This window comes from Podarcis gaigeae (genome assembly GCF_964106915.1).
Source record: "Podarcis gaigeae genome assembly, chromosome: 3".
In the NCBI taxonomy this organism is placed as follows: Eukaryota; Metazoa; Chordata; class Lepidosauria; order Squamata; family Lacertidae; genus Podarcis; species Podarcis gaigeae.
The window spans coordinates 7,984,089-8,002,420 of record NC_139680.1 but is presented as its reverse complement, the minus strand read 5'-3'; the positions used below and the strand labels follow the sequence as shown (position 1 = coordinate 8,002,420).

At 47.8% G+C, this 18,332-nt stretch overlaps 1 protein-coding gene across 1 annotated transcript; it reads left to right on the top strand.

Annotated features, from left to right (window-relative positions):
- Positions 1 to 1,970: 1,970 nt before the first annotated feature.
- CNRIP1 (cannabinoid receptor interacting protein 1) lies at positions 1,971 to 17,999 on the top strand. Its single transcript, XM_083730908.1, has 3 exons — positions 1,971 to 2,419; positions 6,196 to 6,340; positions 16,465 to 17,999. The coding sequence occupies exons 1-3, from the start codon at positions 2,241 to 2,243 to the stop codon at positions 16,627 to 16,629; spliced, it is 489 nt and encodes a 162-aa protein (XP_083587034.1). The 5' UTR covers positions 1,971 to 2,240; the 3' UTR covers positions 16,630 to 17,999.
- The last annotated feature ends 333 nt before the right edge of the window (positions 18,000 to 18,332 follow it).

The window sequence follows — 18,332 nt, the reverse complement described above, 5'->3', positions numbered from 1 at the left end:
CCAGGACTGTCCGCGGGCCAAATTGAGAAGGCGGTTGGGCCGAATCTGACCCCCGGGCCTTAGTTTGCCTACCTGTGGCTTAGATCTTCTATAACTGGGATCCCTGTCCCTGAGCGTGACATGTGTATCCTGCACGCTCTGTACATTATTGCAGCAGCTGGCAAATTATACACAAAGAAAACAACAATCAGAGCTGACAAGTAACATATCATTCACTAGTATCAAACAAGATAAAACAAGACAAAAGGAAGAAGAAGAAGAAGAGTTTGGATTTGATATCCCGCTTTATCACTACCCGAAGGAGTTTCAAAGTGGCTAACATTCTCCTTTCCCTTCCTCCCCCACAACAAACACTCTGTGAGGTAAGTGAGGCTGAGAGACTTCAGAGAAGTGTGACTGGCCCAAGGTCACCCAGCAGCTGCATGTGGAGGAGCGGAGACGCGAACCCGGTTCACCAGATTACAAGTCCACTGCTCTTAGCCACTACACCACACTGGCTCTTCTTGTCCAGCAGTATGAAAGCTTTCCTAAATGTGAAAGCTTTGGCTGCCCTCATAAACTCACAAAGGTGAGCCAGAGGCCTCCTCCTGCAAAAGGAATCCCACAGAGAAAGCCTGTGATGTGGTTCTCACTGTCCATGGGTCAGCAAAGTAAGTAACCCAAGATGGTGTAAGTAGGGGAATATGTAAGAAGACACCCTTTTTCCCCAATAGCTTGGTTCCGGACCATTTCAGGCTCTGAAAGTCAAAGCAGCACTTTCAATAAGGCCAGGACACAAGCCGGTAAGCGATTCAGATGTGTGAGATACAAACTAGAAGCCCATCAAGAACCTTGTTGTCATATTTTGAACAAGTTGCACATCCTGACCACTCTTCCAAGGCAGCCCCATGTGGAATGCATTGCAGTAGTCTAATTTTGAGGTTCCTGTGGTCTGCATCTCTGTGGCTAAAAGTTTGTTCAACTGGTGTAGTAGGCAAAACTACTGGCCGCTGCTCCTTTGGTTCATCCTGTAATAGCCAAACTCACAAGCACCTTCAAGGTGCAAATCTTCTCTTTCAAGGATGGGTGCGTGAAACCCCATCCAGAATAAGCTCAGCACTTGATCCTAGATCAACCAGATTGCTTCCCACCAACCAATCTGAATTAACTTTCAGTCACCCAGTTTATCACCACCAACTTCAGACACCTGGACCTCACTACCTTGCTGGGACCTAAGGAGAGAGAGGTAACATTGATGACACCCAGCATCAAAACCCATCCAGCAAGTATGGAAGATCATAATAAAACCTATACAGTGGTACCTCAGGTTAAGTACTTTATTCGTTCCGGAGGTCCGTTCTTAAGCTGAAACTGTTCTTAACCTGAAGCACCACTTTAGCTAATGGGGCCTCCCGCTGCTGCCACGCTGCCAGAGAACGATTTCTGTTCTCATCCTGAAGCAAAGTTCTTAACCCGAGGTACTATTTCTGGGTTAGCGGAGTCTGTAACCTGAAGTGTCTGTAACCTGAAGCGAATGTAACCCAAGGTACCACTGTATTTATTTGGGCACCTACTGAGAAGATCTAAGAAAGCAACTGCACAGAAATGAATTGTTGAAAATCAGAAATATTAGGGAGGGGGCGTCATCCTCGCTCAGGGCACCATATTCCCAAAGTCCACCTCTGGATGTATGATCTCGTTGAGATTCCTGCCTTGCAGGGGGTTGGACTAGATGACCCCCGGGGGTCCCTTCTAACTCGACGATTCTATCAATCTACGGCACCCAAAGTCCAGCTTCTTCGTGGTGCCACCCGGAGAGAAGATGCTCGTCGGCAGACAGCTGTTTCCACCCGGAGCGATTAAATCCGAGCCAAAGCCCCCCTTCGCACTGATTTTCGTAAAGCAGCCCCACCCGCGAGGCTCTCGGGGGGGTTTCCCTTCTCGGCTGGCCGCGTCTGACCGAGTCCGCGGGGAGGCGCCCGGCTTGGCTCGGGGGCGGCCCAGAATCAGGCCAGCGGGGATTAACTTCCGCGCCTCGCCTTGCGCACAGACCCAGCGGCGCGCGCGCGCGCGCGCTCCGCTCTTTCCGTCCGCACCCGAGCGCGCACCCGCGCGGGAGGGGGGTGGGGTGGGGGTGTAGCGGGCCTCCGTCGTCATTCGTGGCGAGGGGGATCCGGGCGAAGATCCTGCCCTCCTCCTCCCTCTCCTCTTCCCTTGGCGCTTCCATCCTCGCCGAAGGAGCGGAGCGCAAAGACGCAGCCATGGCCGAGGTGCCCACCGTGGTGCGGATCAAGATCTCGCTCAAGATCCAGCCCAACGACGGGCCCGTCTACTTCAAGGTGGACGGCCAGAGGTTCGGACAGAACCGGACCATCAAGCTGCTCACGGGGGCCAAGTACAAAGTCGAGGTGGCCATTAAGCCCGGAGCCATCCAGGCCACGTAAGTGGGACCTACCTGCCTTCCTCACCTTTTCCTCCCCAGAGCAGCGTCTGCGTCTTGCAGCGCGCCTGCCCGCCCAGATTTGTTCCCTGGCAAAGGGACAGGCTTCCATCTTTATCCCCATTCTTATTATTTCCCTTCGGCATCCCTGCGTCCTGACCCCGCACAGCGGCCAGCTGGACCCGCAGTGCCAACAGGACCTTGGCAAAAAAGGAACCGAGCTCCCTTTGCTGCGTTGCGCCCGAGGAATAAAGCGCCGAGCAGCCTGCTAGCGAAGGCCAGCCTTGCAAGCAAACGCCCCGCTCCCTGCCAGCAGAAAAGGGCCGGTGCGGGTGCAGGGAAGGGGCTGGAGAGGCTGGGCTCGAAGGCCCGGCGAGGTGCGGCGCTGGAGACCGGAGGAGGGCGACGCATAGGGCATGCGGGGGACAATGGAGCGGATCTGCCTGGCGTCCTCGCTCCGGCTTTGCTTATGTAACCGGCCTCCCCTCTTGCGCGCATCCTCTAGGGGTGTCTTGGAAGCAGGGCGGATCCAGGGCTTCTGGAATCAGGGGACACCGCCAGTCCCCCGCCCGGTGACCTGGTGCAGAGTTGCAGGTGGTGAGGAGGGGCAGCAGCAGCATATGGGCCTAGGGTTGACTCCCGGACCGCCAGGGGACTGATCCTGGTCTCTGCAGCATCCTTGACTTCGGAATTTGTAAGGGGGGCGCGTTTGCCAGCGAGACATTTATTTAAAACATTCATTTTCTGCCTTCCATTCAAACGGGTTTTTGGGGGGTGGGGTGGGGATATTAGGGTAATGTCAAAGACGAATTCATTAAAATCAGGACCTTAAAGTAATAAATGCCGCAGCATCCAAAGAAGCGCCTCTCCAACCAGTGGCATAGCGTGGGGGTGCAGGGGGGCCCCTTCCGCACCAGGCGCAACATCTGGGGGCAGTGGCGTAGTGTGGGGGGTGCAGGGGGGCCGGCCGCACCGGGCGCAACATCTGGGGGTTAGGGTTAGGGGGCGCAAATTACTTGCCTTCCCCCGGGTGCTGACAACCCACACTATGCCACTGGCGGGGGCGCGCTCCACGGGTTAGGGGGTGCAAAATCCACGGGTTAGGGGGCGCAAATTACTTGCCTTGCCCCGGGTGCTGACAACCCACGCTATGCCACTGGGGGGGCGCGCTCCACGGGTTAGGGGGCGCAAAATCCACGGGTTAGGGGGCACAAATTACTTGCCTTGCCCCGGGTGCTGACAACCCACGCTATGCCACTGTCTCCAACCCAGACCCTGCTATCATCATCATCTGAGGCCCTTCTTCTTTGCCCCCTCCTTGAGAGGCCTGGAGGGTGACTCCCCGTTTGTGGAATGTGAAAATGTTTGTCTATAACCAGGCCTTTGACTAGCATTCTATGCCCTTTTAAATGGAGGGGAGGTTGGGGTTAGTGGGTTGTTTTTGTTTCATTTTGCATTCTCATTTTGTTGTGAACTGCCCTGTGATCTTTGGATGAAGGGCAGTGTACAAATTTAATAACTCACTGAATAAGCAAGCTAAAATGCAGCAATCTAATGGACCCCCAAAGTCTGAGCCCCCCCTTTCCTTTCCTTTTTACTTTAAGAAGGTATTACCTTTTATACAGTGAAATGGAGCTTAGGAGCTCCATAAGTGAAGTTGCAAACCTTTCCCCACTTACCTGGCAGAGGTGGATCTAGGGGAATGCTACTGGTTTACCTGCACTAGGTGCTGAGCCAAGAGCGTGCTGCAGGGGGCGTCACAACAATGACTTGGAATGGAAGGCAAGAGGCCACCAAATTTTGGTGCTGTTGAAATTTGAAAGCCCAAAGTCCGCCACTGTAGCTGGAAGCAGAACCCATTGAATTAAATATGAATTGCTTCTGGGTAGCAGAAGGTCCATTTTATTCCATGGTGGTGCTATGCTCCTAAGTGAGTTTAAATGTGCATACACATGATCACATGTTTTATCTAAGGACTGACAAACTCCTTGCTTGTTTCCCTCCCTTTCAAAGCAAGGAATGGTGTTTGCACCAGACACACGTCTTGCACTGTGCTCTCTTTGAACCAAGGCCATAAATCTCACTTGACACAATATTACTGCACTTCCCAGCTCCAAAATAGATATGCCTGATGGATGTAATCTGTATAATAGATCCTGTTCTATTTACACATTGAAGCAACTGTCCAGACACCATACAGCGGCGGAGATAGACGCTTGCCATGCACCCAGGGGTGGGGTGATCAGTGTGGCAGTGATACGCCGGGGGGGGGCAGCAGCATGGCAGCGGCCCACCCAGGGGTGCGATCAGTGTGGTGGCAATCCGCCCAGGGGGGATTTTGTCACACACACCCCAGGATAACACCTGGGGTGGACCGCCCCCCCTTTCTATGCCCCTGACACCATAGCTCCATTTTTGAAGTGTTGGTAGCTGAGCTGGCTGTCTCTAAGGGAGGGGGTATAGCTCACTGGTAGAGCTTTGCCTGCACTAGGTCCCAGGTTCAGTCCCAATAATCTCCAGGTAGGGCTGGGGAAATCCTCTGCCTGAAATCCTGGAGAGTCACTACCAATCTCTGCAGACAATACTGAGCTAGCTCAACCAATGGTCTGCCTTGGTACAAAACAGTTTGCTATGTTCTGAGGCACCCACAGGACAAACACAGAGGTATCTTCTTCTGAGTCATAAAAGGCAGGCTTTAAAACAAACCCCTCCAGTTTCTCCTTGTTACAGCCCACTTTTCTTCTTTGGCTTTTGTGGCGTTTCTGTTCAAACTGTTCGACTAGTTACTCATTTGTATTCATTGAGATTAGTGGCAGATAATCAAATTGTTTTGAATTGCAGCTATATGACATAGACAGATACCTGCAAAAAGAGTTGCCAGTATATTTTTAGGGCATCCCTTGGGGAGGAGAGTGTATGATTATCTCAGGGCAGTTCACAGCATAAAATACAAAATAAAAATGCAAAAAACAAAACAAACCCATAACCCTCTCTCCCACAAGGACATTTAAAAGTGATGTGAATCATTCAAAGGCCTGGGAGCAATAATAATAATAATAATAATAATAATAATAATAATAATAATAATAATTTATTATTTATACTCTGGGCGGCTTCCATAAAAACCAAAAATACAGTTAAATATCACACGTTAAAAACTTCCCTGAACAGGGCTGCCTTAAGATGTTTTCTGAATGTCAGGTAGTTGTTTTTCTCTTTGACATCTGCTGGAAGGGCGTTCCATAGGGTGGGCGCCACTACTGAGAAGGCCCTCTGCCTGGTTCCCTGTAGCTTTGCATCTCGCAATGAGGGAACCTCCAGAAGGCCCTCGGCGCTGGACCTCAGCGTCCGGGCAGAATGATGGGGGTGGAGACGCTCCTTCAGGTATACTGGACCGAGGCCACAAACCAGGAGAGCATTCCACAAACGGAGCCACTGCAGAAAAGGCCCTGTTCTTGTGTTGCCACCCTCTGGATCTCATGTGGAGGAGGCACATCTTCTTTGATGGCCTCCTGAACAGAAAGTGGTGGAACGGAATACTTCTTTGTTTCTTGAGAGTATCTGTCCATTGTATGTCCCCCCCCCCCCCGCCGCACTGTAATGAATGACAGTAGCATGGCAATTATTCTGCCTTCCCTTCTCTGTTACATTCTGATATATGGACAGAAGACTAAAGGGAGCTGGTTATAATCATGGCAGATGTTTGCTTGTAAACCTTACTTTCTCTCTCCACATTAGGAAGAGAGGCTTGCTAAGAATATTAACTACTCTTTCAGGACTATGGGTATAGGGGGAGTAACGTTTCCGCTGGAAGAGAAGTCAAGAGACCCCCAAGCTGTTACCTACACTGGAATCTACGATACAGAAGGCGTAACTCACACTAAAAGTGGCGAGAGGCAGCCCATACAAATCAACATACAGGTAGTGTGTATTTTGGGGTGTGGGGTAGCATAAATCATGTTGCCTGGGCACGGGCAGTGCATTCTGTTTAAAAGGTATTGCACTTAAGAACATAGCACTGTCTGTTGTAATTCCCCTTTACCTTGGACTTCTATCTTTTTAAGCATCTGTGACAGCGCAAACCTCCAAAGGCCGACTGGCCATTACTCTGCAGAGCCCATGACCTCAGCTGACCCATTCATCGCTCCAGTTCACCTGAGGTTTAAGGAGTGACACGTGGTCATCCGTGACTAGACATATTCTTGCAGCAAAACTGGGCCATTCAGAGGCAAGCACAATGCAGACTGGTACTGACAGGAGTCCAATATTTTCTAGAGGGAACCAGGTTGGTCTCTTCTGGCTTGGGCATTAGTTTAAAGATATGCATCCTTGGCTAAAACACTCAGAATTAGCTGTGGTGACCATTAACATGCTAGCATTTCCCATGTTTTCCATCATCTCTTTATCCTTACTGGGAGACTCCATTCAGGGTTCTTGAATCCAGAGCAAAGGATTACAGCTTTTGCTTTCCCCTGCCATCCTTGGTGGTGAGGTGCAAGGAATCTTTTACTGCTGTATTGTGCTATTGCAGCAATGTAAGCTGTGTGGCACTGTGGGTTAAACCACAGAGCCTAGGACTTGCTGATCAGAAGGCCAGCGGTTCGAATCCCTGCGACGGGGTGCGCTCCTGTTGCTCAGTCCCTTCTCCTGCCAACCTAGCAGTTCGAAAGCACATCAAAGTGCAAGTAGATAAATAGGTACTGCTCCAGTGGGAAGGTAAACGGCGTTTCCGTGCGCTGCTCTGGTTCGCCAGAAGCGGCTTAGTCATGCTGGCCACATGACCCAGAAGCTGCACGCCGGCTCCCTCGGCCAGTAAAGCGAGATGAGCGCCGCAACCCCAGAGTCGGTCATGACTGGACCTAATGGTCAGGGTTCCCTTTACCTTTAACCTGTGTAGGATTTATGTTCACCCATCTCGTCCCACTGAAAGAGCAATCTCTGCCATATAGACACTTAGCAAAAGCTACCAAATCTGGGCAAACTGTGCCCCTTTAAGTTATTTAATCCCCTTGAGTTGCATTTTTCAGCTTATGGCACCCTCTGTCAACACATCAGCTCCAAGGTGTTGTTTGTTATTTATATCATCTATCATATTTGGCTGTAATACCCACACACTCCAGAGTAAAGCCCTTTCCATTTTGCAAGGCATCTGCATCTCTGTTAGCTGTGAACACCTTTATAAGATCACTTATTTTCCTTCTCTGTTAAGAGCTTCTGCATCTCAAAAGCCTTGCACTCTTTTTTTTTTTAATATTTTATTAAGGATTTTCTTGTTTTACAGAAGTGTAGTGCCTCGTTTCTTCTTCTTCTTCTTCTTCTTCTTCTTCTTCTTCTTCTTCTTCTTCTTCTTCTTCCATGTAACGTTTTTACAAATCCGTTTCATTTGTTGAGGCATTAGGGGGAGAAGAAAACAGAAAGAAAAAAGAAAGGGGGGGTGGGGAGAGGGAGGATGGACCAAACTCTACATACATTAAACATAATAGAAGCCTTGCATTCTTATAACTGTGAAACGGAGACCAGAACTGGGCTTTACATTTCAATGGAAATGGAGGGTGTTGGGGGCAGAATTCCTGGCCCACCCCATCAGATAGCCACAAACTGTAAGGTGTATGCATATAAACCATGACGATTGCTGAGCAGCCTGCATAGTAAGACCAGGAGAATGGAACAGCTGCCATGCGTGGTAACAACTCACACAGGCAGGAGACGTGTAAAAACCAGTACCTTGCAAGTCTAGGTTTTCCTTCCTGGCATCATTGCTTTGTGCAGTTTTGTGCTAAAGGCACAGGGTGCACCTCTGCAGGAAGAACGCTGACCTTGCAAGCCTGAAAGCAGATGAGACGGCAGAGTTCCAGCCTTCGGACCGATTTTAACATATCTGTAGTGGCAGAAACATCATGGTTTGGGAGCTGGGCTCAAATAAGCATTGCATTGCTGCCTTGCACAGGAGCTGAAAGCCTAGCTGTTACGTAAGATCCCTGAAAATCTCCTATGAACAGATGTTCCGATTGCAAACATCTCTGGCACGCCTAAGCAATTATTCCTTCACTCATCTTCAGCCTGGGTTCCCCAACGTGGCGCCCGTGGGCCCACCACAGCATCTTCAGATATCTTCTACTGTCCCCACCAAGGCCCTGTGCTCCTTCCATTTTTTTAAAGCTGTGGGCTTTGGGAGAGGTTTGGTTGCCTGTTTTATCTATGTTCTTATTTGGGGGGAGCATAGGTGCTTTACCTGCCTGGAGATGAGCATCCTCTGTGAAATGGGTGTTCTGTGCGCCTGTGACAGTTCTTAAATTTCCAAATGTGCCTCCGGGTCCAAAAAGGTCAGAGGTCCCTGGTTTATGTCGTCAGTGGGAGGCTTATCGTGCAACTCAGACATTCGGTGCGGCAGCATTTGCACTTTGGAACTCCCTGCCTATTGAGAACCTTCACAGCAGTCATTTTGGCACCTGCTAAAAACATTCCTGTTTAGACAATCCTACCCAGATGCTTTAAAAGTTTTGTTAATTTTAATCTGTATTACCATATTGACCTGAATATAGGCCTCACTTTTCCCCCAAATTCCGACTGTGAAAAGTTGAAGTGCAGCTTATATTTGTGACCTTATGGTATGGGGCCAGGAGCACAGGGCAAACAGCAGCAGGGGCGCAGCAAAGCGGGGGCCCTCCCCGCATGTAGTAGTCCCCCCCGTCCTCTTCCCCCAGGGCCGGAAAGGGAGAGAGCGAGGAAGGGGAAAGGCCCTCGGAAACGCAGCACGCCCCCCCCCCCCAGTATGCAGCCAGAAGCAGCAAGGAATGGAGTGGCTTAGATTTGGGTATTTTTCCTTTTTTTCTCCTCCCCACCTCCAATTTTAAACGTGCGGCTTATATTCGGGTCAATACGGTAGTTGCAATTTTTTCTCGATTCTGCTGTTTTATCTTTTGTAAACTGCTTTGAGTTGTTTTTTTAACCATCAAGTTCAGCTCATAGGTTTTACAGTTGGAAATGTGGGCAAAGTCATGTGAATCCTGGCAGTGGCGTAGCGTGGGTTGTCAGCACCCGGGGCAAGGCAAGTAATTTGCACCCCCTAACCCATGGATTTGCGCCCCCTAACCCGTGGATTTGCGCCACCTAACCCGAACCCCCAGATGTTGTGCCCGGTGCAGCCAGCCCCCCTGCACCCCCACGCTACGCCACTGCATCCTGGTTAACCCTTGCCTCTCCTTTTCTACCATTCTCTTCTTGTGAGGCTAACAATTGCTAATTTCATTTGTAAGTTCCTTGGGACAGAGATCTCTCTCTCCTGTTATTCTGTCAGAAGCGTACCCTGGGGCCACTATATAATCTAATAACAAGCAAGCCCCCCCCCCCTTTCATGTCTGTTAGGTGAGGCTCCAAGCTTCTGATTCTGACTAGGCTGAAAAGTCATCCTGGAATTGCTCACAATAATCACTGGTCTGGAAAATCTTAGATGCATTTAGATGAGCAAAGGTCAGCTCTTGATCACTGGGATGAAGGCACTTGACAAAGATTAGCTGTCAGTAATAACATGACCAACTGCTTTCAATTCTCTCTCTGTCCTCCCCATCTTTCAAGACCTTTTGATTTAAGCAAGTCGACTGTAGCTGCAACAAGTCTTTGTCAGTTGTGATTTACAGTTTCCGTTTTCCAGTGCTCCTGGCCTAATCATAATCATAATAACAACAATAATAATGGTTTATTACTTATACCCCACCCATCTGACTGGGTTGCTCCAGCCATTCTGGACAGCTTCCAACAGAATATAAAAAACATAACAAAACATCATCCATTAAACACTTTCCCAAACAGGGCTGCCATCAGATGTCTTCTAATAGCTGTATACTTTATCTCCTTGACATCTGATGAGAGGGCATTCCAAAGGGTCAGCGCCACTACCAAGAAGGCCCTTTGCCTGACGCCCTGTAACTTCACTTCTCACGGTGGGGGAACCACCACAAGACCCTCGGAGCTGGACCTCAGTGTCCAGGCTGGGCGATGGAGGTGGAGATGCTCCTTCAGGTATACTGGGCCAAGGCCGTTTATGGCTTTAAAGGTTAGCACCAACACTTTGAATTGTGCTTGGAAACGTACAGGAAGGCAGTGCAGATCCTTTAAGACTACTGTTACATGGTCCTAGTGGCCGCTCCCAGTCACCAGCCTAGCAGCCAAATTCTGAATTAGTTGTATTTTGTGAGTCACCTTCAAAGGTAGCCCCACACAGAGTGCATTGCAGTAGTCCAAGTCATAACAGGTCATCATTTTCAGTGGGCATAAATGAAGTTATTTCAAAAAGTATATTGGTGGTCACTGCCTCTTGAAGCAAGCTAATTTCTTGCTGATGTTTCCCCAGCTGTGCATTTTATTTGTGCAACCAGCTGCACCAGGTTCTACTTTATATACTAACGCAAGAGACATAATTGTAGGTGAAAAAACTAAGAGGTGAAGGGGTAGAAATTCATTGGGGTTGCAGTAGGGTTGTGGTTTTGCCAGAGTTCTGTAGAAGCATGGAGCGTAGTGTCATGAAAGGGAAGTGAATAGTTTAGTTTATTATTATATTTATACTTCTGGAAGGAAAGGAAAGAGTTTGCTCATGAGCTTCTCTGTCTATGGTGCAGGCCAGCCTTGTCTACTGCGCATCTTGACTGGGGAGATGCAGGGGCAATTTGAAGCAAAATGTATTAGGCTGGTCCTGTACTAGAAGACACATGGGCAATTGCAGCTGAAATATAGAACAAGATTTCTGGTAGTTAGGGTGGGGCTTTACTGAGAGTAAGGTAAAGGTAAAGGGACCCCTGACCATTAGGTCCAGTCTTGACCGACTGGGGTTGCGGCGCTCATCTTGCTTTATTGGCCGAGGGAGCTGGCATACAGCTTCTGGGTCATCTGGCCAGCATGACAAAGCCGCTTCTGGTGAACCAGAGCAGCGCACGGAAATGCCGTTTACCTTCCCGCCGGAGCGGTACCTATTTATCTACTTGCACTTTGACATACTTTCGAACTGCTAGGTGGCAGGAGCAGGGACCGAGCAATGGGAGCTCACCCCGTCGCGGGGATTCGAACCGCCGACCTTCTGATCAGCAAGTCCTAGGCTCTGTGGTTTAACCCACAGCGCCACCCATGTCCCTTTTACTGAGAGGAGACCCACTGATATTAATGGACTTAACATAGTCCTGTTCATTAATTTTGGTGCGTCTACTTTGAATAAAACTTAGTCACAGTCCAAAATATATTTTGTTACATTTATATCCCACCTTTCCTCTGCTCAAGATTGTGGACATGGACTTTCCTGCCCCCATTCAGGGCTGCAGCCAGTGGGGGGGGGGCAGTCAGTATCTCTGACCCTTTCCCAAGGGCACCAGGCTTCCCACCTGTCAGCAAGTGGAGGTGGAGTGGACCTGCAGTTTGTAGAGATAACAGATAAGCATTTCATCTTAATCCTTCATTTACAGAGCATTCAGTGAGTCAAAACACCCAGGAACCTCACCAAAATGCTGGAGAGGGTGCACCTCCACAGGCACATACCTCCACATGTGGTGGGAGTGTCCCAAAATCCAACTATTCTGGACAACAGCCATACAAGAAATATGTAAAATAACCAAGCAAGTATTAGACTTCACCCCAGAATTGGCCCTACTAAACATCTTCCAAGACAACAATGCCCATTTACACCACAAAGCACTCATAACCCACCTACTTTCAGAAGCCAGAAACACCATAACCAGACACTGGAGAGACCTGTCAGGAGTAAGCATGGACCAATGGTACCAAATAGTATGGGAAACAGCCCTACTAGAAAAATTAACTAATAAACTGAAACTGACACGGGGACAAACAGAAGAAGACACCTTCACCCCGGTATGGCTCCCCTTTATCACATACACAGCCCAACAGGACAATGACAATAATCCACCAACAGCATACAAATCAATATGGCTAACCTGATCCAAAACACCCACCCACCTCACTCACACACGAAAACAAAGATCACCACTGCCAATCACAAACAAACAATCACACCCTAGGCCAACCCCAACCTCTCTCACCACCAAAGGAACACAAGTGAACAACGCAAGCACACTGACACCAAACTCTACATACATTAAGCATAATAGAAACACCGCTACCCGACCCCACCCCCATCCATCTCCCCTCCCTCCACCACCCCTTTTTTTTTCTTCTCCCCCTAATGCCTCAACAAATGAAACGGATTTGTAAAAATGTTACATGGGGGAAAAAATGCGAGGCATTACACTTACCTCTGTAAAACAAGAAAACCCTCAATAAAATATTTTTTTTTTTTAAAAAAAGCCAGGTAAACAGGGAATAATTGCTTGACAATCAAGCTAACAGGGAACCCCAGTCACATAACCCCCCCCCATGGTAACAGGATCTTAGGAAAACAGGATAAGTTAGACAAACACACCCATGTATTTTAATGTCATGTTCTTCTGTGCAAACCCTTTCAATTTACTCCTCCTTTTTCATTTTCCCTTTGGTCATACAGTCTTAGAATTCCTCAAATGATCTATTACTCTCTGAGGAGATCTACTTAAGGTTGAATTGAAAGCCACAGACAATTCTACTATTTGCAGACACTATCTTTTCTCCAGTCTCTAACTACTTTTTATGCCCTTTATGAACAAATGTGTTGAGTTGTGTGTGTGTGTGTGTGTGTGTGTGTGTGTGTGCAAACACACGTAGGGGGAGGTGCTGAACCGGGTCTTTGCCCTGGGTGACAGAAAGTCTAGTTTCGGCCCTGCCACATTTTATGCTTGCAACAACTGTCAGATGGGTTAGACTGAGAGCCTATGACTGGCCTAATGTCACCCAGTGAGCCTCATGGCTGAGTGGGGAATTTGAACCCTGGTCTCCCAAGTGCCAGCCTGAGACCCATGTGCAAGTTTCCTTAATTTGTAACTTATTCAGGTGGGAGAATTCAGCTTTCTTTCATAAGAGAATTTAGATGTATTGTTACTTTATAATTTAGCCAAATTGATATACAGCTAATAATAATAATAATAATAATAATAATAATAATAATAATAATAATAATAATTTATTATTTGTACCCCGCCCATCTGGCTGGGTTTCCCCAGCCACTCTGGGCGGCTTCCAACAGAGATGAGAAATACACTAAAATGTCACATATTAAAAACTTCCCTGAACAGGGCTGCCTTCAGATGTCTTCTGAATGTCAAGTAGTTGTTTATCGCTTTGACATCTGATGGGAGGGCATTCCACAGGGCGGGCGCCACTACCGAGAAGGCCCTCTGCCTGGTTCCCTGTAACTTGGCTTCTCGCAGTGAGGGAACCGCCAGAAGGCCTTCGGAGCTGGACCTCAGTGTCCGGGCAGAACGATGGGGGAGGAGACGCTCCTTCAGATATACTGGACCAAGGCCATTTAGGGCTTTAAAGGTCAGCACCAACACTTTGAATTGTGCTCGGAAACGTACTGGCAGCCAATGTAGGTCTTTCAAGACTGGTGTTATATGGTCTCGGCGGCCGCTCCCAGTCACCAGTCTAGCTGCCGCATTCTGGATTAGTTGTAGTTTCCGGGTCACCTTCAAAGGTAGCCCCACGTAGAGTGCATTGCAGTAGTCCAAGCGGGAGATAACCAGAGCATGTACCACTCTGGTGAGACAGTCTGCAGGCAGATAGGGTCTTAGCCTACGTACCAGATGGAGCTGGTAAACAGCTGCCCTGGATACAGATTTGACCTGTGCCTCCATGGACAGCTGTGAGTCCAAAATGACTCCCAGGCTGCGCACCTGGTCCTTCAGGGGCACAGTTACCCCATTCAGGACCAGGGAATCCTCCACACCTGCCCGCCTCCTGTCCCCCAAAAACAGTACTTCTGTCTTGTCAGGATTCAACCTCAATCTGTTAGCCGCCATCCATCCTCCAACCGCTTCCAGACACTCACACAGGACCTTCACCACCTTCACTGGTTCTGATTTAAAAGAGAGGTAGAGCTGGGTATCATCTGCATACTGATGAACACCCAGCCCAAACCTCCTGATGATCTCTCCCAGAGGCTGCATGTAAATGTTGAAAAGCATGGGGGAGAGGACAGAACCCTGGGGCACCCCACAAGTGAGAGCCCAGGGGTCTGAACACTCATCCCCCACCACCACTTTCTGAACACGGCCCAGGAGGAAGGAGCGGAACCACTGTAGGACAGTGCCCCCAGCTCCCAGCCCCTCTAGACGGCTTGATTGTAACATACCCTGCAAGTGGTTTATAAGAAATATCTGAATTATCAATAAAACAGTTTTAAAAGTAACCAAAATGCTTTAAAAGCAGTTGCCATCAGCAGTAAACTAACAGGAGATTAAGCACATCCACGTATCTGGATAGGCTTGTCTACCCTTACAATAGTCTGGTCCTACAGGTCCATATGGTAAGTGGTGTCTGATCCTAGAGAGGTGACTTTGTGTGTGGTTTTTCTGCTATCACAATTTTTAAAGCATCTTCTTGCCCAATATAAGTTGTTGTGGAATGAAGCCAGATTTGACTTTGTTTTGACATAAGTATCTGTCATAGAAGTGGCCGACTCTGGGGTTGCGGTGCTCATCTCACATTATTGGCCAAGGGAGCCGGCGTACAGCTTCCGGGTCATGTGGCCAGCATGACTAAGCCGCTTCTAGCGAACCAGAGCAGTGCACGGAAAACGCCGTTTACCTTCCCACCGGAGTGGTACCTATTTATCTACTTGCACTTTGACGTGCTTTCAAACTGCTAGGTTGACAGAAGTAGGGACCGAGCAACGGGAACTCACCCCAATTATTAAAAAGTCAACCCAATAAAATTACACTGTGTCCCATGTTGACTGATAATTTAAAAGGAACATTAAGTAACCATTTCTGCTTAACTTCTGGCCTCTATTAATATCTGCACCTGTAGAAACAAGCCAAGGGAATGGGTGGGCAAGGAAGTAGAATTTCAGCTAAAATTTAGGGCGTCTGCTTTCTACTCCTCTGCATCTGTAGGGGAATTCTAAGTTCCCATAAAGGTAAAGGGACCCCTGACCATTAGGTCCAGTTGTGACCGACTCTGGGGTTGCGGCGCTAATCTAGCTTTATTGGCCAAGGGAGCCGGCGTACAGCTTCCGGGTCATGTGGCCAGCATGACTAAGTTGCTTCTGGCGAACCAGAGCAGCGCACAGAAACACTGTTTTACCTTCCCGACGGAGCGGTACCTATTTATCTACTTGCACTTTGATTTGCTTTCGAACTGCTAGGTTGGCAGGAGCAGGGACCGAGCAATGGGAGCTCACCCCGTCACAGGGATTTGAACCGCCGACCTTCTGATCGGCAAGTCCTAGGCTCTGTGGTTTAACCCACAGCGCCACCCGCATCCCTTAAGTTTGGTAATAAGCTGCAATTCAGCAACTTCTCTTTCCAGTCTATTTTGTTTCCGATTAGACATGCATAGGGATGTGTTGCTACTCATGCCACAGAGTTAAGCAAGCACTGTCCTGCGAAAGCTTTATTTCAAAGAACTTATTTTATTTAATGAGCAGCAACTCTGTTCATTCTGATACAGTTGTTTAGGTTAGTGTTTGTCAGGCTACAGGGTATTCACAGGACCTCTGAATCTGCAGTCGTGCCGATTTTGCAGCTCTTTAAGAAAAAGAAAAAATACTGTATTTTCCATTTTTTCATTCAGTCTCACTTTTTCTTTAGTTTTCTCACTCTGTCCTTCTATAAATAGTAGTTTGGATTTGATATCCCGCTTTATCACTACCCGAAGAAGTCTCAAAGCGGCTAACATTCTCCTTTCCCTTCCTCCCCCACAACAAACACTCTGTGAGGTGAGTGGGGCTGAGAGGCTTCAAAGAAGTGTGACTGGCCCCAGGTCACCCAGCAGCTGCAGGTGGAGGAGCAGGGAAGCGAACCTGGTTCACCAGATTACGAGTCTACCGCTCTTAACCACTACACCACACTGGCTCTCTAAAATTCTTATAATAAAATAACAGTAATAATGATGATGATGATGGTTTTTCTGGCTCTTAACAAGAAGTGAATTGGGTTTGCTCTCTCCAGGTCACTGACATCGGCGCTTTTGAAACAGTCTGGCAAGTCAAATTCTACAACTACCACAAGCGAGACCACTGTCAGTGGGGAAACAGCTTTGCCTGCATAGAGTATGAGTGCAAGCCGAACGAGACCCGCAGCCTCATGTGGATCAACAAAGAAACCTTCTTCTGAAGCAAAGTGAGGCAGAGGCGAAAGAACAATCTCTTGGCTGAAAGAACCTATCTTCAGACCAGTGCAAAGCCTTAACAGAGGCGCTCTGTATAGATGCTTTCGTTTGACAAATGAGACTTCAAAGCACACACTCACTTGGGGATAAGCTTATTTTGAAATCGATGGGACTTGTTTCCAAGTGAATGTGTTCCAGATCATGGGCGTAACATCAGCGTTACTGGGATTTTGACATTTATCCTCTTCCCCAATCTGACTGTTCCCACACCTTCGCTATAATGAACACTGGAGGTGTGTCCATCGAGGTCTGAAGTAGGGTTGCCATATTTTGAAGAGCAAAAAAGGAGGACACATTTGCCAACTTCTGCTTTTAAGTATGGATCGCTATGATGAACTCTCATTTTACATACCCATGAAAGAGAGGCCATTGTCCTAGAAAAAGAGGACGTATGGCAACCCTATCTGAAGGCTCCTAGCTATGTTTATCCCATGCTGCAATATGTTGGTGACAGCTTCTTGTGCTTTTTGTTTAAATCACTGTGCTCCTTCACCCTAGTTAGTAGGCGCTTCAATGTGGCCTGCCTGCCACGTGCCATAAACTTCAATACACCTACCTCCCTACCTACCTCTTCCTAGTAATCTCTTTCTACCATGGCACACAGGAAGAATGCAAATTCCCAATGATGGTACATCTGGTACCACAATAGTCACACAGCCCTAATCAAGCTGGTTGTTCCAGGGGAGGGGGTAAGGAGAGTGTGATTGCTGGATCTTGTAAAACCTTTCCTATCCTGTGAGATGTTGTTTTCCTGTTTCCCAGTCTCTGAAACAACTCTTACAGTCAACAGCAGTGGTGGAGTTCTTGAGAAGTGTGGAAGAGAGTGGTGAAACGATACATCCATGGTTTAAGTTTTTTTGTGTGTATAATGCTAATACCTGAATATGCAGTAATTCAGTATAATGGTCATGTATCAAGCCCATTGAGTTTTCAGGTTACCAGTGATATTTTTGTATGTGAAATGTAATGAAACTGGGCTGCTAGTCACTTTGGAGCTGCAAAAGCTCTGTTGCACTGAATGACAGCCTTTCGGGTTAAGCATAATCACAACAGAGCTCTTTCCAAAGTCAAAGGAAAGTTGCATAAGCTTGCGCAGGGGACTGAACTCCGGTGCTATGTCCTATGTAAACCTGTTTACAAAGCTGTGACAAATGAGAAGCACATTCTTATCTCTAATAAAATAGGTGGAAAGTTGCTTCACTCATGGAATAAAGATGGTCCTGTGTCTGTGTAACCGTGCATACCAGCTGCGTTCATGTGAATAATTGAAATTGTTATAACTTTTGACCTTTGTAATAAAGGAGCTGGAAACCTGTGTTTTCTCCCTAGGTTTTGTCACATTTTATTTAACTGACATTCGTGTCAATATGTGAACTTTTTAAGGACAGTTATCCTTGTGCAAATTGTACTTCAAATATACTAAATCAGCAATGCTGCCTCTTTAAAACAAGCTCTTTTGCCATCACATTCTTATCATTTATTTATTTTTATCATTAATTTTCTTTAAAAGGCCCCTTTTTTAAAAAACTCTAGGACAATTTTCTGGGAAATGCCCACCCAAAGCAGCTTATGATTAAACTCTTTGGGTCCCTTCTAACTTGTACATTTAAATGATTCTATGATATCCAATGCCATACTCAGTGTCATA

Bases quoted from the DNA above. Each gene is read 5' to 3' on its own strand.
- CNRIP1 (XM_083730908.1), top strand. From the start codon at position 2,241: ATGGCCGAGGTGCCCACCGTGGTGCGGATCAAGATCTCGCTCAAGATC. The intron at 2,420-6,195 runs GTAAGTGGGACC...CTACTCTTTCAG, and splicing joins CCCGGAGCCATCCAGGCCAC to GACTATGGGTATAGGGGGAG. The intron at 6,341-16,464 runs GTAGTGTGTATT...TGCTCTCTCCAG, and splicing joins CCATACAAATCAACATACAG to GTCACTGACATCGGCGCTTT.